This window comes from Musca domestica, unplaced genomic scaffold (genome assembly GCF_030504385.1).
Source record: "Musca domestica strain aabys unplaced genomic scaffold, Musca_domestica.polishedcontigs.V.1.1 27, whole genome shotgun sequence".
Taxonomy (NCBI): Eukaryota; Metazoa; Arthropoda; class Insecta; order Diptera; family Muscidae; genus Musca; species Musca domestica.
The window spans coordinates 9,008,239-9,031,858 of record NW_026712286.1 but is presented as its reverse complement, the minus strand read 5'-3'; the positions used below and the strand labels follow the sequence as shown (position 1 = coordinate 9,031,858).

The 23,620-nt window shown below is 29.5% G+C and overlaps 2 protein-coding genes across 3 annotated transcripts in view; both read left to right on the top strand.

The window, feature by feature from the left end:
* LOC101889232 (lysophospholipid acyltransferase 5) overlaps positions 1–23,620 on the top strand; it is a 451,325-nt gene that overhangs the window by 309,995 nt on the left and 117,710 nt on the right. The gene's annotated exons all lie outside the window — the stretch shown is intronic.
* LOC101890244 (phosphatase Herzog) overlaps positions 1–23,620 on the top strand; it is a 197,479-nt gene that overhangs the window by 94,408 nt on the left and 79,451 nt on the right. The window contains exon 3 of one of the 2 annotated variants that reach the window (XM_020035733.2): positions 18,545–18,580. The exons of the other annotated variant lie outside the window; for it this stretch is intronic. Within the exon in view, the coding sequence (XP_019891292.1) occupies positions 18,545–18,580 (36 nt within the window). The remainder of the gene's footprint in view (positions 1–18,544; positions 18,581–23,620) is intronic. 2 annotated transcript variants of the gene reach the window in all.

Genomic DNA, 23,620 nt, shown 5'->3' with positions numbered 1-23,620 from the left:
TTGAAAATTTAATATTTTGAATGTTTAAACCACATAAAACAGATATCCGAAGAAATTTTGTGGAAATTTCCAACTTTAGACACTTGCTATAATTTTTATAGCATCTCGAAATATGGGAGTTTTGAAGAAAATTTAGGAATTATATTTATTGTTGGGTCCTAAAAATGTGGAAAACAATTTTTTTAATTTTATTTTTAGGAAAATTTAAATTTTTTGGACTTGCTATAATTTTTATAGCATCTCTAAATATGAGAGTTTTAAAGAAAATTAAGGAATTTTATCAATTGTTGGGTCTTAATAATGTGGAAAATAATCTTTTTAATTTAATTTTTAGGAAAATTTAAATTTTTGGACTTGCTATAATTTTTTATAGCAAGTCAAAAATACTAAAAATGTAATATTTTGAATGTTTGAACCACATAAAACAGATATCCGAAGAAATTTTGTGGAAATTTCCAATTTGAGACACTTGCTATAATTTTTATAGCATCTAAAAATATGGGAGTTTTGAAGAAAATTAATACATTTTATTAATTGTTGGGTTCTAAAAATGTGAAAAATAATGTTTTAAATTTTATTTTAGCAAAATTTAAATTTTTAGACTTGCTATAATTTTTTTATAGCAAATCAAATAGACTGAAATTTTCATAAATTAAATGTTTAGTCCACATAAAATTGGTATCCAAAGATATTTTCTGGATTTTTTAGACTTGAGACACTTGCTATAATTTTCATAGCAACTCTAAATTTGGGAATTTTGAAGAAAATTTAGAAATTCTATTAATTTTTGAGTCCTAAAAATGTGGAAAATAATTTTTTTAATTTTATTTTTTAGAAAAATTTAATATTTTGGACTTGCTATAATTTTTTTTATAGCAAATTAAAAATACTGAAAATTTCGTATTTTGAATGTTTAAACCGTGTAAAACCGATATGCGAAGAAATTTTTTCGAAATTTTGTACTTGAGACACTTGCTATAATTTTTATAGCATCTCTAAATATGGGAGTTTCGAAAAATTTTTAAACATTTTATGATTTTTTACATAATGATAATTACCAAAAGCATTTTTAATTTCAATTTTCTTTCAAAATATTAATTTTGAGACTTGCTATAATTTTTATAGCAAGTCAAAAATACCGAAAATTTTGAATTTTAAATATCTATATCCTAAATAATGGATATCCATAACTTGTTTTTCGTAAATGCGAACTTGAGACACTTGCTATAATTTTTATAGCATCTCAAAATTTGAGATTTTCGAAAAAATGTTAAACATTTTATGATTTTTTAGCTAACGATATAGACGAAAAGCATTTTGAATTTCAAATTTCTTGCAAAATAATAATTTTGAGACTTGCTATAATTTTTATAGCAACTCTGAATCGGTCGTTTTTCGCCAAAAATCGATCAATTTCTCATTTATCACTTATCCATAAAGATTATAGCTTTTAATTGAAGCTTTTTTGAAGCTAATGTACTCCATTCGAGTTGCTATAAAAATTATAGCAAGTATCTAAAGTTTGGAATTTCGTCTAAATGTTTGCGGAAATATTTATTTCTAAGCCCTTAGATTCAAAGAAATATGATTTTATTTTTTTTTTTGCTGCTAACTGCCGAAATAAGATTTCCTATAAAAATTATAGCAAGTCCTTTAGGTTTGAAATTCGAGAATTTTTAAAAATTACAGCAAGTATCTGAAATTCGAAATTTTAAGTAATTTTTCTTAATTATCCATTCTCGAGATTCTGCTGATACTAATATAAAATTTTAAAAAATCTTAAAATTTTTTGTATCCCTAAAATAGGCTTTAATATTTTTTGCCATAAAAAACAAATTCTAAAAATCCTCCCTTCCCTTCATAGTCCCTCTTAGCATGTGCCAGCTCAAATATCCCAAAATGAAATTCTCACCTAGAAAATGTGTACCTGTGCCCTAGCGCACAAATGACATTCCTGTAAATACAAATACCAATTCTAAAGCATACATTTAGGCTCCAAAGAATTTTTCTTATTACATTTACCAGCCATGGAATGAATGACTGGAGTAGAAAACAAAAATATGCTGACCTAAAATTCCAATGAATATTTAAATAGAGTCAACAATGTAATAATGAAAAAAAAAATATAAAAATAATTACAATTTTGTGCTGCATACTTTTAGGGATTATGGAAGATATATATTTCTCTGTTTGTTTTTCTTTAAATAAATAATAGATTTTAAGTTTGCCTCTTCTTCCGTGCCATGTGAAGTGAATATTTTTGTTGTGGCTGAGGGAATTGTTGTTGTACTTACTTGTCTGCTCTTGTCATTTTGGTGTTGTTGCTTTTTTTTCTCTTCCTCTCTCCAACTTGTCACTTGTGATTTTGAAATTACCCCCAAAAATATGAAACTACTTTATTTTTTGTTTTTTTTTTTCGTCGTCTTGCCAAGTTGTGACTATTTTCTGTGCCTGGGCCCAAAAGAAACATCCGAAGACATGAAGCTGGCAGCCTGGCAGCCAGAATTGCAACAAACTTGTGGCTTCATGCAATTTGACATTACGACAAAAGATGTGGTTACTGAAATGTGGCAGTGGCTGTGGCTGCTGCCACTGCTACTCCTCTTCCAGCTACTCAGATCTTATTGCTGACACCGCTTTGATGAGGAGGATGACAGGCAATGTTACTCCATTGCTTGCTCTCAGAAACAACGATGATTTTGCTGATGAGTTGTGGGTTGATAATGTTGCAGACAGTTTTCAGTCAGCAAAAATTTTGAGTTGGAAAAATAAATTGTTGTTGTTGTTGTTGTTGTTTTATTTCATAAATGTTGACAAATATGACAGAAATGGCAGAGATGGAGGTGAAAATGTCAAAAAAAAAAAAAAAAAAAAAAAAAATAATTTAAGTCCTTTGAATTATTTTTGAGAGGAAAAAATGCTTACTTCTTGAGACTGATGGAATTTTTTTTCGTGGAGGACTGATTTTGCCAAGAAAAAATTGGATTCGAAAATTTGGCTTTGCCTTGAATAATTCTTCTCGTTTTTCTTATATTTTTAATTTATCAAAAAAAAAAAAAAAAAATAAAAATAAAAATAAAATAAAAAATAAAAAATAAAAATAAAATAAAAATAAAAGTAAATAAAAAAGTTGTAAGTTTGGCCGGGCCGCTCTTTGAGTATACTCCACCATTCGGAATGGTTTTGGCAATTTTCAAACAAAAAAAAAAAATCCATTAAAAATTCTGTTAAAATCTTAAAAACCAAATGTAGCTGTTATATTAGGGTCGATACGACGACATGGACCTGCATAGGTAACTATTGTCATAAACCGTTACAATATTCAAATGCGAAACTGAAAGAAAATCGCTGAATAATGTAGCTAAAATCATCAAAATACCGAATATAGGTACGGGTACCGTTATGTGGGGGCTATACGAAGATGTGAACCTGTACAGACAAATTTCTGCCATAGGCTGTAGTACCCATTACGAACTTCAATTACCAAATTTGGAATAATTCCGGTGAATAATGTTGCTAAAATCATCAAAATACCGAATATCGGGAGGTACCCTTATATGGGGGCTATACGAAGACGTGGACCTACACAGACAATTTTCTTTCTTGGGCTGTAGCATCCATTACGAACTTCAAATACCAAATTTGAAACAATTCCGATGAATAATGTCGCCAAAATCATCAAAATACCGAATATCGGGAGATACCGTTATATGGAGGCTATACGAAGACGTGGACCTGCACAAACAATTTTCTGTCTTAGGCTGTAGCATCCATTACGAACTTCAAATGCCAAATTTGAAATAATTCTGGTGAATAAAGTCGCTAAAATCATCAAAATACCGAATATATGGGGAGGTAACGTTATATGGGGGCTATACGAAGGCGTGGACCTACACAGACAATTTTCTGTCATAGGCTGTAGTATCCATTTCGAACTTTAAATACCAAATTTGAAATAATTCCGATGAATAATGTCGCTAATATCATCAAAATACCGAATATCTGTACGGGTACCGTTATATGGGGGCTATACCAAAACGTGGACCTACATGGTCCATTTTCAATACCAAAAGTCCTGCAGCCATAATATACATTTGAGGAAAATTTTATCAATCTACTTCAATTCGTTCGGAAGCTAGAGTGATTTCCACAGACTGATAAACGGGCGGACATCGCTAAATCGACATAGAATTTTATGCTGATCAAGAATATATATACTTTGTGGGGTCTAAAATGTATATTTCGAGGTGTTGCAAACGGAATGACAAACTTAATATACCCTCCCTACTCTGTACTATAAAAATTCGCAGTTCTAATCATGGGTAATTCCTTTCATCAACGGCCATAGATATATAAGTTTATTGGCTTTCGATATACAAATCTTCAATATTTTTACACATTTCATTCTGGCCCCCTCCCCCTTTTCCCCTCCCATCCATAACGACATGAGGTGTATATTTGGGGGCCCACATTTTCCGAAATGAAATAAAAAAAATCCAAAATTTATTATTAGACAGGGGGCAAAATCCAACTCACCTTTCTCTTGCTCTCTGGCATCGTAGATATCTCTTTGTCTCTCACTCTCACTCCCACACTCAATACTCTCTGACCTCACATAAATCAGTTCATTTTATTCTTTCTCGTTGGCATTGATATTTCTCAAGATCAGCAGCCAAGAACCCCATAAAACAATGCAACAATGTCACAGAGATGGGGTGGGGTGTTGACGGAGAAAAGGAGGAGGAGGAATGAGGGAAAATTATAGATAACATAAAAACAAACAAAAATAAACACAAACACAATAAAGATATGAAATTTTATTATTTCATGTTGAAATGTTGTTCAGGTTTTATTATTTTTTTTTGCAAAAAAAAAAAAAAAAACAAGTAAATATATAAATAAAAAAAAAAAAACACACACATCGTCAACTGGAGATAAGATAAGAAAAGAGGTTTAATTTTTTCTGAGAAAAGAGAAAAAATATAAAAAAAATATAAACATAAAAATTGTTTGGAAGTTGTTTTTTTTTTAGCCTTCTGGTTAGCCACAATTTTGGCCCCCTTTGTGGGGGAGGTCCTGAGGATTGATTTTTTCTATAGAAAAAAATTCCACAGACCTGAGTTTTGATTTTTTTCTATAGAAAAAAATTCCTCAGACCTGAGGATTGATTTTTTTCTATAGAAAAAAATTCTTCAGACCTGAGGATTGATTTTTTTCTATAGAAAAAAATTCCTCAGACCTGAGGATTGATTTTTTTTATAGAAAAAAATTCCTCAGACCTGAGGATTGATTTTTTTCTATAGAAAAAAATTCCTCAGACCTGAGGATTGATTTTTTTCTATAGAAAAAAATTCCTCAGACCTGAGGATTGATTTTTTTCTATAGAAAAAAATTCCTCAGACCTGAGGATTGATTTTTTTCTATAGAAAAAAATTCCTCAGACCTGAGGATTGATTTTTTTCTATAGAAAAAAATTCCTCAGACCTGAGGATTGATTTTTTTCTATAGAAAAAAATTCCTCAGACCTGAGGATTGATTTTTTTCTATAGAAAAAAATTCCTCAGACCTGAGGATTGATTTTTTTCTATAGAAAAAAATTCCTCACACCTGAGGATTGATTTTTTTCTATAGAAAAAAATTCCTCAGACCTGAGGATTGATTTTTTTCTATAGAAAAAAATTCCTCAGACCTGAGGATTGATTTTTTTCTATAGAAAAAAATTCCTCAGACCTGAGGATTGATTTTTTTCTATAGAAAAAAATTCCTCAGACCTGAGGATTGATTTTTTTCTATAGAAAAAAATTCCTCAGACCTGAGGATTGATTTTTTTCTATAGAAAAAAATTCCTCAGACCTGAGGATTGATTTTTTTCTATAGAAAAAAATTCCTCAGACCTGAGGATTGATTTTTTTCTATAGAAAAAAATTCCTCAGACCTGAGGATTGATTTTTTTCTATAGAAAAAAATTCCTCAGACCTGAGGATTGATTTTTTTCTATAGAAAAAAATTCCTCAGACCTGAGGATTGATTTTTTTCTATAGAAAAAAATTCCTCAGACCTGAGGATTGAAAATTCCTCAGACCTGAGGATTGATTTTTTCCAATGGAAAAAAAAAACTCAGACCTGTGGATTGATTTTTTTCTATTGAAAAAAATTCCTCAGACCTGAGGACTGATTTTTTTCAATAGAAAAAAATTCCTCAGAAAAAAATTCCTCCGAAGTGGGGACTGATTTTTTCCAATGAAAAAAAAAACTCAGACCTGAGGACTGATTTTTTTCTATAGAAAAAAATCCTCAGACCTGAGGACTGATTTTTTTCTATAGAAAAAAATCCTCAGACCTGAGGACTGATTTTTTTCTATAGAAAAAAATCCTCAGACCTGAGGACTGATTTTTTTCTATAGAAAAAAATCCTCAGACCTGAGGACTGATTTTTTTCTATAGAAAAAAATCCTCAGACCTGAGGACTGATTTTTTTCTATAGAAAAAAATCCTCAGACCTGAGGACTGATTTTTTTCTATAGAAAAAAATCCTCAGACCTGAGGACTGATTTTTTTCTATAGAAAAAAATCCTCAGACCTGAGGACTGATTTTTTCTATAGAAAAAAATTCTCAGACATGAGGACTGATTTTTTTCCAATGAAAAAAAATCCTCAGACATGAGGACTGATTTTTTTCTATAGAAAAAAAATCCTCAGACATGAGGACTGATTTTTTTCTATAGAAAAAAAAGGACTGATTTTTTTCCATAGAAAAAAATTCCTCAGTCATGAGGATTGGATTTTTTTTTTATAGAAAAAAATTCCTCAGATCTGAGGACGGATTTTTTTCTATAGAAAAAAATTCCTCAGTCCTGAGGACTGATTTTTTTCTATAGAAAAAAATTCCTCAGACCTGAGGACCGATTTTCTTCTATAGAAAAAAATTCCTCAGACCTGAGGACACACTATAGAAAAAAATTCCTCAGACCTGAGGATTGATTTTTTTCTATAAAAAAAATACTCATTCCTGAGGACTGATATTTTTTTCCAATTTGTCCACAGAAGTTCCTATCACACTGCTGTGTCTCTTATTTTGCTTGTTAACATCTAAAGCATACTTCAAGGTGTGTTACCGTATAAATTATATCACTGCAATTGAGGTAGAGTCAACTCATCTGCCACTCTAACCTCTACCTTTGGCATACTCGAACAAACACACACATACTTACACATACTCGTATGTATTTGTATATACACATATATCCTTGAATTTATGTAAGTAGGTTTTTGGTTAATTATGCTGCTGAAGCTGCTGCAACTGCATCCACCTCAAATATTTGCAAAAGTTGTGCATACCTTAAGGCGTTGCTTTTCGTGTTTGTTTTTTTCGTCTTCTCTTGTAAAGACCGTAATAAAGTATTATTTTTAAGCAAGTATGTGGAAATTGTTATTACACAAAAATCTGTAATAATTACAAAATTCCAAGAAAGTCAGTCGTATGATGTAGTCATGGCAATTAATTACTTTTTTTTTGGGCGGAGATTAATTGGAAGATAAGGGGAAATTTTTGAGAGAAAGAAGGAGATAGAAGAAAATATGTGTAACTAGATTAATGGGAATTAATATTATGAAAACATAATTTAATAACAGAGAAATGAAAATTTTAATTTCATGTGATTGGAAGGTACTCTGGGTCGTATGAGTGTTGATGGCATTATGTGAAGCATACGTTAGCAGAAACCAGTAAATTAATATTAATCATACGCTGTAATCAAAAAGTCATATATTTTCAAATAAATGAAAGATATTAAGAATAAATGAAAAAAATATTTTTTATTGAAAGAAAAAAATCTTTATTCGGAGGATTTTTTTTTTTTTTTGAAACGCTTAAGTCTGAATTACAATTTTTTTTCTTCTACCAAATAAAAAAATCTTGGAGTATTAAAAATTTTCGCATTCTTGGGCAATAAAAACCCTTAAAAAGAAGACAATTCTCAGCCTTAAGATCTCACATTTTCTTTATATAAAAACTATTGTTCTTCGGGGAAAAAAAACTTTCTCAATTCTATTTTTATTTCAATAGAAGATAAAAAAGGATATGTGTAACTGGTTAAATTGGAATTTTAATATTAGCAAAACATAATTTAATAACAGAAAATTGAGAATTTAATTTATTTTCATGCGAAAGAAGATGGGGGTATTTGGGTTGTATGAGTGTTAATGGCTTCATGTGAATCATACGCTAACAAAGTAAAGAAATTAATATTAATAATACGCTGTGATAAAAAAATCATATATTTTTAGATAAAGGAGAAATATAAGAAAAAAAAAATTATTGAAAAAAAATCTTACCCCGGAGGATGGAATTTTATACCCTCCGCCATACATATATGGTATGGAGGGTATATTAACTTCTTCATTCTGTTTGTAGCTCATCGAAGTAATAATTTTAGACATAACACAGTTTATAAGTTCTTAATTTAAATAATTTTTTCCAGACTCTATTTAAGGCGTGGATTTTTTTAAATATTTTTTTCCAGGCTCTATATAAGGTTTGGACTTTTTTAATATTTTTTTTCAGGGTCTTTTTAACGCGTGTATTTTTAAATTAATTTTTTTCACGGTCTTTTTAAGGTGTGGATTTATTAAATAATTTTTTCCAGGCTCTATTTAAGGCGTGGATTTTTAAAATTATTTTTTTCCAGGCTCTATTTAAGGCGTGGATTTTTTAATTTATTTTTTCCAGAGTCTATATAAGGCGTGGATTTTTTAAATTATTTTTTCCAGAGTCTATATATGAAGTGGATTTTTTAAATTATTTTTTCCAAAGCCTACTCAAGGCGTGGATTTTTTAAATTATTTTTTCCAGAGTCTATATATGAAGTGGATTTTTTAAATTATTTTTTCCAAAGCCTACTCAAGGCGTGGATTTTTAAAATAATTTTTTCCAAAGCCTATTCGAGGCATGGATTTTTTTAATTAGTTTTTTCCAGGCTCTATTTAAGGCGTGGATTTTTTAATTACTTTTTTGCAGGCTATATTTAAGGTGTGGATTTTTAAAATAATTTTTTCTAGGCTCTATTTAAGGCGTGGATTTTTAAAATAATTTTTTCCAGGCTCTATTTAAGGTGTGGATTATTGTTTTCCAGACTTTATTTAAGACGTGGATTTTTTTTAAAAATTTTTTATCTTGTTAAGGCTTGGATTTTTAAAACAATTTTTTTCCCGGCTCTATTTAAGGCGTGGAATTTTAAAATATTTTTTCAGGCTCTATTTAAGGCATGGGTTTTTTAAATAATTTTTTCCAGGCTCTATTTAAGGCGTGGATTTTTTAAATAAATTTTTCCAGGGTCTTGGATTTTTTAAATAATTTTTCCAGGGTCTTTTTAAGGCGTGTATTTTTAAATTAATTTTTTCCACGGTCTTTTTCTAAAGGTGTGGATTTTTTAAATAATTTTTTCCAGAGTCTATTTAAGGCGGGGATTTTTTAAATAATTTCTTCCAAAGCCTATTCGAGGCATGGTTTTTTTAAATAATTTTTTCCAGAGTCTATATAAGGCGTGGCGTAAATAATTTTTTTCAAGACCTTAAAAAGGCGTGCATTTTTAAAATAATTTTTTCCAGAGTCTATATAGGGCGTGGCGTAAATAATTTTTTTCAAGACCTTAAAAAGGCGTGGATTTTTTAAATATTTTTTTCAAGACCTTAAAAAGGCGTGGATTTTAAAAATATTTTTTTTTCAAGACCTTAAAAGGCGTGGATTTTTTAAATATTTTTTTCAAGACCTTAAAAAGGCGTGGATTTTAAAAATATTTTTTTTTCAAGACCTTAAAAGGCGTGGATTTTTTAAATATTTTTTTTTCAAGACCTTAAAAGGCGTGGATTCTTAAAATAATTTTTTCAAGACTTTAAAAGGCGTGGATTCTTAAAATAATTTTTTCAAGACTTTAAAAGGCGTGGATTCTTAAAATAATTTTTTCAAGACTTTAAAAGGCGTGGATTCTTAAAATAATTTTTTCAAGACTTTAAAAGGCGTGGATTCTTAAAATAATTTTTTCAAGACTTTAAAAGGCGTGGATTCTTAAAATAATTTTTTCCAGAGTCTATATAAGGCGTGGCGTAAATAATTTTTTCCAGAGTCTATATAAGGCGTGGCGTAAATAATTTTTTTCAAGACCTTAAAAAGCCGTAGATTTTTTAAATATATTTTTCAAGACCTTAAAAAGGCGTGGATTTTTTAAATATTTTTTTCAAGACCTTAAAAAGGCGTAGATTTTTTAAATATTTTTTTTCAAGACCTTAAAAAGGCGTGGATTTTTTAAATAATTTTTTCCAGGGTCTATTTAAGACGTGAATTTTTAAAATATTTTTTTAAAAAATCCATATAACTGTACCCCCTGACATTCGATATTTTGATTGATATGCGATGATATATTTATTTTTCAAATTAAGTATTTAGAACTCGTAATGGGTGCTGCAGGCTGTGACAAAAACATTCTCTATGTCTTCCTATAGGCCAAATATATCAGCAGCTTAGGAGAATATGTTCCGAGTTTTTCTATAGGGAAACGTATTTTCCATTGAAAATCTTACATTCTTTTAATAAAAAAAAATTCCTCTGTTCCTCAAATAACTTGTTGCCCATGTGGCGTATGATAAACGCCAAACACTCATACGCACCCTATGGCCACATGCATTAAGTAGACAATTTAAGGCAAGATTGTCCGTGTTCCTTTTTTCTTCTTCTTCAGCCTTTATTGCATTACTTACAGCATTTACAAAGAAAAAGGAAAATAATAAGGAAAATTCAAAATAGAAAAAAAATCTTCACATGTAGAGTCCTTTTTTCTCTCTCCTGCAATTCCATTCAAGTCCATTAGTAATGCATAATTTAATTTACCGTTGCTCTTTTCTTTTGTCCCTTTTTTTTCCTCTCTCTCTCCCTCTTCCACATCTAGCCACATTTATTTAACGTTTTGGTTTGTAATTTCTTGTAAAGTTCAGTTCGAGTTCAGTTCCATTGATGGGTGGATGGTTACCGGTACCACTGCCATTATCAGTTGTTGTTGTTGGGGAAATAAATCAAATCAGGAAGATTTTTTCGATGTTTTTTTTTCTTCTAGGGAATGTAGAGGAAATTGAAATTTAAGGAAGTTAAAAAATATTATATTGATTTTTTTTTTGGGAAAAATTATACAGACAAGAATATTTCCTCTTCTGAAGACCAATTTTCTTCGACGAAAAAAAAAAAAAATAATCACTCAACCCAGGGGACAATTTTTTTATAGAAAAAATCAATCAGCCCAATTTTTTCTAAAAAAAAATTTAATAACAAATTTTTTTTATAAAAAAAGTTAGGATGAGGAATTTTTTCCATATAAAAAATTCACACCAGTCCTTGGGTTAATAAAAATATTGGGATGTGAGAAATTTGAAGACAATCGGACTGTTGCATCACATTTTATATGAGTTATAATTATTCACAATTTTTACCCTTTGTGGGGGGAGGACTCGATGGAGTGCACCAATATTGTCCATTTTCGCACCTGACCTAGCACTAGTGCAAATATTAGTATTTGCAAAGTTAGAGCGAAATCGGGTTATCCTTTCTCTTTCTGTGCAGTAAATGTTGTTGACATTTCTTTTTTTTTTTTTTGGGGGGGGGGGGGTCACCAGAAGGAGGGGACCGATATTGGCCATCTCTGAAATCGATCTAAGTTTGACAATAATAATACGATATACCAAGTTTGGAACAAATCGGAAGCTCCCTTTGAGAGTTATCGTTGGCACCAGCCAGACAGACGGACGTACGGACGTCGCTAGATCTACTCCAAATTTCCTGGAACCGATTTGTTTCCAAGAGACCTGGGTCTAACACCATTATTTCGACTAGGCACATTTTGGCCGCAGCCAATGGCTGAGTGTATAAAAATTAAACTGGTTTTTTTAAATTATAAAACCAAAGAAAATTTTTAGTTTTGAGAACGAATTTTCTTCGATGAAAAGAAAAATAATCACTCGACCCAGTGAACAATTTTTTTATGGAAAAATCAGTCCAATTTTTTTCTATAAAAAATTTATCCTCTAAAAAATTTGTTTCTATTAAAAAAAAATTTGGTTGAGGAATTTTTTCAATTTTTTCTATAGAAAAATATTCACCAGTCAAGAAGGAGGCCTATTTTTTCTTTAGAGAAAAAATTCTCTTCTAGGAGGGTCGATTTTTTTCTATAGAAAAAATTCTCATTGAGGTGGGTCGATTTTTTTATAGGAAAAAAAAACATAATTGAGGAATGTCGATTTTTTTGTAAAAAAAAATTTATTGAGGAGGGTTTACTTTTTTCTATAGAAGAAAACCTCATTGATGAGGGTCGATTTTTTTTTGTAAAAAATTCTCATTGAGGATTGTTGATTTTTTACAGAAAAAATCCTCATTAAGGAAGGTATATTTTTGTATAAAAAAATTCTCATTGAGGAGGATCGATTTTTTTCTATAAAAAAACCTCATTGAGGAGGGTCGATATTTTTTTTGAAAAAAAAAAAAATCTCACAGAGGAGGGTCTACTTTTATCTAAAAAAAATTCTCTATATTTTTCTTTAGAAAAAAAAAACTCATTGAAAAGGGTCGATTTTTTTTGTAAAAAAAATTTTTCATTGAGGAGGGTCGATTTTTTCTATAGAAAAAAAAAACCTCATTTAGGATTGTCGCTTTTTTATAGAAAAAAATCCTCATTGAGGAGGGCCGATTTTTTCTATAGTAAAAATTTGTTTTATAAAAAATCTTGTTTTTTCTATTTTTTCCTTATTTCTGTCGTTCTATAAATTAAAAGAAATTAGTATTTAAGGTGCCGTACGAGTATTAAAAAAATCATAATTCTCTGAAATAAAAATAATCATACGCCACAGTTGTGCAATTATTATTTCTCAGCAAAAACTCTTAACTTCTATGAAATTTATTTTAAAATCAATTAAATGCCAGGAGATCCATATTTCTAGCCCACGCATAATTTTTGGTTCTCGGACAAAAAAATATTGTCAACATTATCAATTAAATTTATAATTCAATATTAATACTTTTTAATAGGCAACATGACAAAATTTCAGGACTCTCTCTCCCTCTTTTTTTCTCTCTTCCTCCCTCTATCTCCCTTTATCTCTCTGTGTGTAGAACTGTGACAAGCTAAATCCTTGTTAAATATCCAATTGCCTCCTCTGCTGCTGCACCCCAATCCAAAAAAATGTGTTGTCAAATTAAATTTGATTAAAATTTAATGGAGATGAGGGTTCAATACAAATTGAATTACAAATCCAATGGATTTTTCTGACTCTAATTTATGCCGTTGCACACACAGAGGCACATGCACACAATGAATGAAATGGAAAGCTTGGAGGGCGGGGAGAGAGAGAGCGAGAAAGGCAAAGCCAACAAAATTAAAATAAAAATAACAATAATTGCTCGGGAATAGGTCAAGACCAGGATGTAATGCAATTAGAGCCGACAAAGCGTGGGAATTTAAATAAAAATCAACATAAATTGATTTTATTGGGGATTTTAGAGAAAAAAAATCAACTGGTGTTTGATTCCATCCTGTAATACGATATTTTTTTGGCTTGGTCTGAAGGCGTATGAGTGATGTCGTGTATCATACGCCAAACATCACCAACGATTTTTTTCGAATTCGAAGCTGATTTCAGAATCGATACGCTCATTTCTTCCATTTTACCTCCTCATTTTACCCCTTTATGCCTCCAATATGGTAATGCATCCAGATCTGGCATCCCTCCCTCCATCCATTGAATGTCTGTGTCCCTAATGGCCCGCCGTGAAGATCAAGTGGTGGGATTGATGTCGAGTTGCTAAAAATAGTGGCAAAGGAAGCATCAAACTAATGGTTTGATTTTTGGTACGGAAAAGAAGTTTTACTTCAATAATTTTCTATAACATAAGGGGGGTTCACATGACGAGATTTTGGAAAATTTTCAGAAATAAAAAATACAAAAAAAAATATATTTTTTTTTTTTTGAAAAATTTATTTTATTTTCCTTTACTCCATCGTGTTTTCCTTGTCAGCCTTACCCTCTGAACCCCCCTTTTGCGCTTAATGTTTATGCAATGCCTGTGGCGGTGATGGCTCTTCATGGGGCTCGATGCCAGTGTTGCAGTTTACTTCAGTTGCTGCTCCTTTTAAATATTTTTTTCTTTCTTTCGAATTTGGTTTGGTTTCATTTCCTCCCACCAACCATCCTCTAAGGATATGATGATGGAGAGGAGCATGAACAGAAAAGTGCTCAGGTACTTAGAAATGCATTTACGTTACTTGTTGACGTTATGTCAAAATGTGTCACGCTGGCATATTTGGGATTTGAAGAACTATTTTTTTCTTCATCATTTACCTGAAGTCTCTTTTCCAACATCTTGAGATATTTTCTCCAACCACTTCCTTTCTAGGCCGGCCGGGGATTTTTTCGTTGACTTCCTCTTTTTTACTTTTGGCAGGAAAAGAAAAGAAATAATAAAATGCCAACATTGACAAGATTAAGTAAACCATGCACATTGGATTTTATCCTCCTCCTCCTCCACCATCCACCACCTCTTCCCCCGATATATAAAAATGTCATGTCACTTAATGCCAAATTGCTTTTCAGTAAATGCCTACCAGCAGCAGCAGCGGCCATAGCGATGGCGTAGAAGTCATGATAAGCCAAGAGAAAAAAGGTCATTAGTTGTGTGTGGCCCTCTTTGTTGTGACAGATGGCTCAACGAAGTAAGGCCGGGCAAATCTTTAATTGACGTTGGAAAATCTAGGCAGAAACCAGCGGATTTTCCAATTTAACAAACGGTTGCCACCTGGGCGTATGTGGTGGATAGTTAATCATACGCCGGCCAGGAGTTAGGGCTAATTAATTCGACTTCGGATTATTGTAACTAATTCCTTGAGTATACACTTTAAATGCCATAATTCTAACGAAAAAGGCAATGAATAACGAAATTGTTGAAAGAAAACAAATTGTATAACACTTTCATTTGAACAAAATTTGCCTGTATAACACTTACCCATTGAAGAATGAAATGTTTTCTTGTGTACAATGTTAAGTATAACACTTTCTATTGGAAACATTGACAGTATAACACTTATTCTCAAAGAAAATAGCCAGTATAACACTTTTTCTTAAAAAATCAAGTTGTATAACACTTTCATTTCGACAAAATTGGCCAGTGTAACACTTTTTCTTAAAAAATCAAATTGTATAACACTTTTATTTGAAGAAAATTTTCCTGTATAACACTTATCCACTGAAGAATGAAATGTTTTCTTGTATAAAATGTAAAATATAACACTTCCTAACGGAAAAGTTGAACAGTATAACACTTATTCTCAAAGAAAATAGACAGTAGAACACTTTTTCTTAAAAAATGAAATTGTATAACACTTTCATTTCGACAAAATTGGCCTGTATAACACTTCTCCATTGAAGCATGAAATATTTTCTTGAATACAATTTAAAGTATAGCACTTTCTATTGGAAACATTGTACAGTATAACACTTTTTGTCAGAGAAAATGGCCAGTATACCACTTTTTCTTAAAAAAATCAAGTTGTATAACACTTTCGTTTGGACAAAATTGGCCTGTATAGCACTTTTTCTCAAAGAAAATAGTCAGTATAACAATTTTTCTTAAAAAATCTAACTGTATAACACTTTTCTTTCGACAAAATTGGCCTGTATAAGAGTTATCCATTGAAGAATTGAATGTTTTCTTGTTCACAGTATTAAGTATAACACTTTCTTTTGGATCAGTTGCACAGTATAACACTTATTCTCAGAGAAAAATAGGCCGTATTACACTTTTTCTTAAAAAAATCAAGTTGTATAACACTTCCTTTTGGAAAAAATTGGCCTGTATAACACTTATTCTCAAAGAAAATAGGAAGTATAACACTTTTTTCATAAAAATCAAATTGTATAACACTTTAATTTCAAAAAAATTGATCTGTATAACAGTTATCCATTGAAGAATTGAACGTTTTCTTGTTCACAGTATAAAGTATAACACTTTCTATTGGATCAGTTGCGTAGTATAACACTTATTCTCAGAGAAAAATAGGTAGTATAACATTTTTTCTTAAAAATCAAATTGCATAACACTTTTATTTTGACAAAATTGGTCTGTATAACAGTTATCCATTGAAGGATGGAATGTTTTCTTGTATGAAATGTAAAATATAACCCTTCCAATCGGAAAAGTTGCGTAGTATAACAGTTTTTCTCAGAGCAAATAGACAGTATAACACTTTTTCGTGGATAAAATGCAATTTATAACACTTCTACTTAAAATTAATATAAGTATAACACTTTTTATTAGGAAAAAACGAAGTGTATAACACTTTCTTTTCGAAAATAAAGACTGTATTGCACTTTTTCTTGGATAAAATGCAATTTATAACACTTTTTCTCAAAATTAATATAAGTATAACATTTTACATTAGGAAAAAACAAAGTGTATAACAATTTCTACTCGAAAAATTTGCCTGTATAACACTTATATAACACTTTTTCTTGGATAAAATGGAATTTATTAAACTTTTTCTCAAAATTAATGCAAGTATAACAGTTTTCTTTAGGAAAAATCAAAGTGTATAACACTTTCAACTCAAATTTTTTGGCTGTATAACACTTATATAACACTTTTCCTTAGATAAAATTCAATTTTCAACACTTCTCCTTAAAATTAATTTGAGTATAACAATTTATATTAGGAAAAAATAAAGTGTATAACACTTTCTACTCGAAAATATTACCTGTATAACACTAATATAACACTTTTTCTTGGAAAAATGCAATTTATAAACTTTTTTCTTAGAATTAATATAAGTATAACACTTTACAATAGGAAATAAATAAAGTGTATAACACTTTCTACTTAAAAAAATGGCTTGTATAACACTTATATAACACTTTTTCTTGGATAAAATGCAATTTATAACATTTGTTTGTTTAAATTAATACAAGTATAACACTTTACATTAGGAAAAAACAAAGTGTATAACACTTTCTACTCGAAAATATGGCCTGTATAACACTTTTTCTCAAATAAAATGCAATTTTTAATACTTTTTCTTAAAAATGATGTAAGTATAACACTTTACTTTAGAAAAAAACGAAGTGTGTAACACTTTATACTCGAAAATATGGCCTGTATAACACTTATATACCACTTTTTTTGGATAAAATGCAATTTATAACACTTTTTCTTAAAATTAATATAAGTATAACACTTTACATTTGGAAAAAACAAAGTGTATATCACTTTCTACTTGAAAATATGGGCTATATAACAGTTATCCTTCAAGAAAATGTAAAGTATAACACTTTTTTCTGATAATTTGCGAAGCTTAACACTTAGTCTTAGCTGCAATATAAATTATAACTCTTTCTTATAGTAAAAACATCATGTATAACACTCTCTATCCAATAAAATGCATTGTATAACACCTTTTCTTGAAGAAAAATTTCTATGTATAACAATACAAAGTTTTTGTATAACAATTACCATTAGAAAATATGGTGTATAACAGTTTGTATAAAATGCAATTTAAAACTGAAACTCAGTATAACAGTTTTTTTCAATTATTATTTGAGAAAATATCAAGTATAACAGTTTTTTTTTTTCAAAATGTCATTTAGAGAAGAATCTCGGCAAACAGTTTTTCTTTGAGAGAATATGCAATATGGCAATTTTCTTTAGAGAAATTCACTGTATAACACATTTTATAAAAAAAAAAATTGGATGTATAACACTTTTACACATCACATATTTTTTATGAAACAATAAGTATAACACTTTTTCTGGGCAGAAATTAAATACATTGCACTTTTTCTTGGAGGCAATGTAGTGTATAACACTTTTATGTCTGTAAAATTTTCCAATGATTCCTAGGTGCTTGCCAAAGCAGGAAAGAGAGGTGGTTCTCAATTTTATGGAGGCCTAGCCAAGAATATTAATTTCTTCATTTCTATTTGTATAATTAATAAACAATGGCAATTAAATGTAATTATTTGCTTTGCAGAGAATGTGAGAGAGACATAGAGAGAGAGAGGGAGTGAGAGTGGGAAAAGGGAAACAGTGAAGCAAACGAATTGCTAAACAATGCCTTGAATATTAAAACTGCGAGTACTGAGAATTCAAATATTCAAATATTGATAGATGTTAGCACATGGAGCAGACACAGGTGTTGTCTGCAGTTGGGGGGTGGGAAATGAGTAGAGAAATGGGAAAACATAACGAAAACCGGGAAAATCCCCTAATAATTTTTTACAAATTTTCTCTGGTCTATCATCAAAGAAATTGGTAGAGTTTTTTTATTAAATTAATTAAAATATTTTTTCTATAAAAAATTAATTACTTTACACCAAACTTAATTATTATTCATCATTCTAATATCTGTATACATTTTTTTCTGTCTCTTTACAGGTAATATTATTTGCTTGTGAATATTCAATAATTAATGTAATTATATTCAATTAAAAAAAACAAACAAACACACACACGCTCGTATAACAGAAAATGGGAATGGTTATTGCATGCAGCTGTCAATAGGTGAGTGGAGCAGTGGTTTCAAAGCAATTTCGCAATTATTTTTCATTGGAAAAATTAATTTCTAGGTGTATAACAGTTTTAAAAATCTGGTATAACACGTTTTTTTTTGGAAGAAAATATATTTTACAAAAAATTTAATTGCGATAAAATATGAACTATACACATCTTCTACGGAAATGGTTTTGTATAACATGTTTTTATGAAAATTGTGGCGTATAACACTTTTTTCTGTACAAAATGTACCGTATGACTCGTTTACAGACAAATATGTTAATTAAAACATATAAAATTTGTTATATTACAGAAAGCTCGTTGTATAACACATTTTTCACAATACGTATAACACTTTTTCCTTAGTGAATAAATTGAGTATAACACTTTTCTTAAAGAAAATTCCAAGGAGGACAGTATTTCTTGATAAAAATACCATGTATAACAGTTTTACCTAGAGAAAATTTTGTGTATAATATACTTTTTCAGTAAAGTATAACAGTTTTTCCCAAAAAAATGTCATTCATAATACTTTTATCAATGAAATATGCCACTTATACCTTAAGAAAATGCAAGGTATAACACGTTTTTTTGCTAAAAATACCATGTATAACAGTTTTGTCTCAAGAGAATATCGTGTATAACCCATTTTTCAATAAAATATAACACTTTTCCTTAAGAAATTTCAAATCATTGCACTTTTTTCTGATGAATTTACCACATATAACAGTTCCTCCTAGCAGAAATTTAGTGTATAACACTTTAGTCAGAGAAAATTAGGCTTATAACAGTTTTCTTAGATAATCATATTGCACTTTTCTCCAGATGAAAATCAATGGGGAAAACTTTTTCTTTAATAAAATGCAAAGTATAACACTTTTCCTAAATTAATATATCATGTATAACACTTTCAAAGAGAAATTCTGATCTCTCTTAATAGAAACAGATATGTAGTATGACAAAATTTAATAAAGAAATGACATTGTATAACAGTCTTTTTGAAATTTTATGCGATGTATAACACTTTTTTTCTTATAAATTTCTGAAGTATAACACTTTTTCCACATGGAAATGCAGTGTATAATACTATTTTGTGATGAAAAATAAAATATATAAAAGTTTTCGTCAGAGAAAATATTATATATAACAATTTTGTCAGCGAGAAGGCAATGTATAACAGTTTTCTTACATAAAAATCAATGTATAACACTTTATATTGCAATACTTATAATTTATAACACACTTTCCTAGGCGAAAAAAACACTTTTTGTTGGAGCAAATATCGTGTATAACACTTTTTGGTGGAGAAAATACCATGTATAACAGTTTTTGTTGCTAATATTGCAATTTTTAACACTCTTCTCTAGGTGAATAGGCAATGTATAACACTTTATTGTAGAGAAAATATCATGTATAACACTTTTTGTTGGAGGAAATACAATGTATAACAGTTTTCTTGTTAATATTGTAATTTAAAATACACATCTCCAGGTGCATAGGCAATGCGTAACACTTTTTCTTAGAGAAAATCATTTGTATAACACGTTTTGTTCAATAAAATGCAATGTATAACAGTTTTCTCCGGTAAAATACACATTTTTCTTACTGGAAATTTTATGTTTAACCATTGTTCTTTAAGTAAATGCAAGTATGACACTATTTCTCAATGCGAAAATTCAATGTATAACAGTTTTCTCAAATACAATTCCACGTATAACACTTTTGTTTTAGGAATTGTAACTTTTAACGACTTTCATTAAGAGAAAAGGCAATGTATTACACTTTTTTTCTCAGGGAAAATTCTATGTATAACACTTTTCGTTGAAAAATTGGGCATGTATAACAGTTTTTTGATGGAACAAGGTTTAAATTATTTTCTTTTTAGAAATTATATACATTCCACTCGGCGAAATTCCAAAAAAAATTAATGTATAACACTTTTTATACACAGTGTATAACAGTTTTCTTTGCTACAATGCAATATTTAAAAATTTTTTGCTTCAGAAATGATGAATATAACACATTTCTCTTTGTAAAAATGCAGTGTTTAACACTTTTCCTAAATGAAAATACATTAAAAAATATTTAGTATAACAGTTTTACATACACGGGAAAAATAGAAATATTCCTATAGCATTTTATTCACAAATTTTTCTGTATAACAGTTTTCTTTAAATTTGTAGAAAATTTCCCTTCATCCTTTGCCTTTGCTTAAACATGCCCATGCATGTAAGCTGTCATGCTACACACATATAAGCTGGCATATTAGCGATATTAAATTAAAATATTTCATTATAACACATTGGATGACAAGATGACATGATGGATAATGACAGCGGTATATGCCATGACACCTGTACACAACTGCAACAACAATGAGTGATAACAGCAGAGGTGGTAGCGCACAGTCATTGTCAAGTTTAAACACCAGCCCCATAACACCAACAACCCTCCCCCCTTACCCCACCTCCTCCTCATCACCATGCTTTGCTTTGCTTTTGTTTATCAAAAGATTATTATGATGGGCCTTCACTTAATCTGTTATACTGCGACATAATGAAATTATTTCTGTACTTTTGTAGTTGTTTTTGTTGTTGTATTTATTAAAGGTATTAAGGCAGGGTGCAAAGGAATAAAGGCCTGTGAGTGTAAGGCAGTGATTCATAATAATTATATGTCACCGTGACATATTATTTGGAATTATAGTTGCCCATTTCTTGTTTGTGCTTCGTTAATTCTCATGAAGTGTTATACTGCCAGACATAGCCAACAAAAAAGTTCTTTGGCTTATAATTCTCAATAATCAAACGCTATAGGTTTTTGGACGTATAATTAATATCCCGTTAGGAGAGACAATAATCATACGCCCCTCACAGACATGTTAAGCCAAGGCTAAATTGAGGGAGACAGCTAGATTTTTGATTATTTTTGTTGTTGGTGTTGTTGTTGTTGTTGATATATAATATATCACAACATATAATGTTTAATTAACTTTTCGTCGGAACACGCGGAGAGGGTCATGTCTCACATTTCGAAGAATTATATGATTGATGTTACGACAACAAATGATGCGAGAACGAGGGAAATTTAATATTTCTTAGCATTATCTAATTTTTTTTCTCAGAAAAAAATGAATATGTATAACAGTTTTCACAGGGAAAACAATTAGTTTTGAAATCTTTTCTACGAGAAAATGACATGTATAACAGTTTTTTATGTAACACAATATCTTTTAAATATTTTTTCTAAATGGAAACACTTTGTATAACAGTTTTCTTTGAAAATCCTTTTTATAACACTTTTTTTCTGAGTAAAAATGATGGGTATAACACTTTTTCTTAAAAAAAATTATTTTATAATACATTTTCTGAGCGATTTACCACTGTATAACAGTTTTACTTAAAGAAAATACAATTTATAAAAGTTGTTTTGTAGAACACAATAAATGGAAATTCTTTGTATAACAGTTTTCTTTTCTTTTCTCAGCAGAAAATGTATAACAGTTTTCACAGGGAAAATATTATATGGTAACACTTTTGTAAGATAAAATGCTGGTGTATAACAGTTTTTTATAGAGCAAACATTTTTAAAAGGATTTATTTCTAAATGGAAATGCTTTGTATAACAGTTTTCTTTTCTTTTCACAGCAGAAGATGACAATGTATAACAGTTTTCCCAGGAGAGAAAATATTATTGTGCAAACAGTTTCTAAGAGAAAATGCAATGTATAACAGTTTTTAATGGAACACAATTATTTAAAAAAAACATTTTTTCTAAATGGGAATGCTTTGTATAACAGTTTTCTTTTTTTCACAGCAGAAGAGGACAATGTATAACAGTTTTCACAGAGGAAAAAATTATTGTGCAAACAGTTTCTAAGAGAAAATGCTGCTGTATAACAGATCACAATTTTTTTAAAAAGATTTTTTCTAAATGGAAATGCTTTGTATAACAGTTTTCTCTTCTTTTCACAAAAGAAAGTGACAATGTATAACAGTTTTCACAGGGAAAAAATTATTGTGCACACAGTTTCTAAGAGAAAATGACATGTATAACAGTTTTTAATAGAACACATTTTTTTCTAAATGGAAATATAACAGTATAACAGTTTTCTTTCCTTTTCACAGAAGAAAATGACAATGTATAACAGTTTTCACAGGGGATAAAATTATTGTGCAAACAGATTCTAAGAGAAAATGCCATGTATAACAGTTTTTTATAGAACACAATAACTTAAAAGCATTTTTTCTAAATGGAAATGCTTTGTATAACAGTTTTTTTCTTTTCACAGAAAAAAATTACAATGTATAACAGTTTTTACAGGGAAAAAAATATTGTTCGACCAGTTTCTAAGAGAAAATGCTGTTGTATAAAAGTTTTATATAGAACACCATTTTTTAAAACGATTTTTTCTAAATAAAAATGCTTTGTATAACAGTTTTCTTTTCTTTTCACAGCAGAAAATGACAATGTATAACAGTTTCCACAGGAAAAAAAATTATTGTGCATCCAGTTTCTAAGAGAAAAGGCCATGTATAACAGTTTTTTATAGAACACAAAAGCATTTTCCTCAATGGAAATGCTTTGTATAACAGTTTTCTTTGAAAAAATCCGTCTTATAACACATTTTTCTGAGTGTTATGAATGTGTATAACACTTTTTCTTAAAAAAAAGTTATTTTATAATACTTTTTCTAAGAGAATTTGCTCTGTATAACAGTTTTACTTAAAGAAAATACAATTTATAACAGTCTTTTATAGAACACAATCATTTAAAAGCATTTTTTCTCAATGGAAATGCTTTGTATAACAGTTTTCTTTTGAAAAAATCCTTTTTATAACACTTCTTCTAAGCGAAATTGATGTGTATAACACTTTTTCTTAAAAGAAATTAATTTTTAATACTTTTTTCTAAGCGATTTAACACTGTATAACAGTTTTACTTTAAGAAAATACAATTTCAAACAGTTTTTTTGGAACACAATTATTTAAAAGCATTTTTCCTCAATGGAAATGCTTTGTATAACAGTTTTCTTTGAAAAAATCCTTC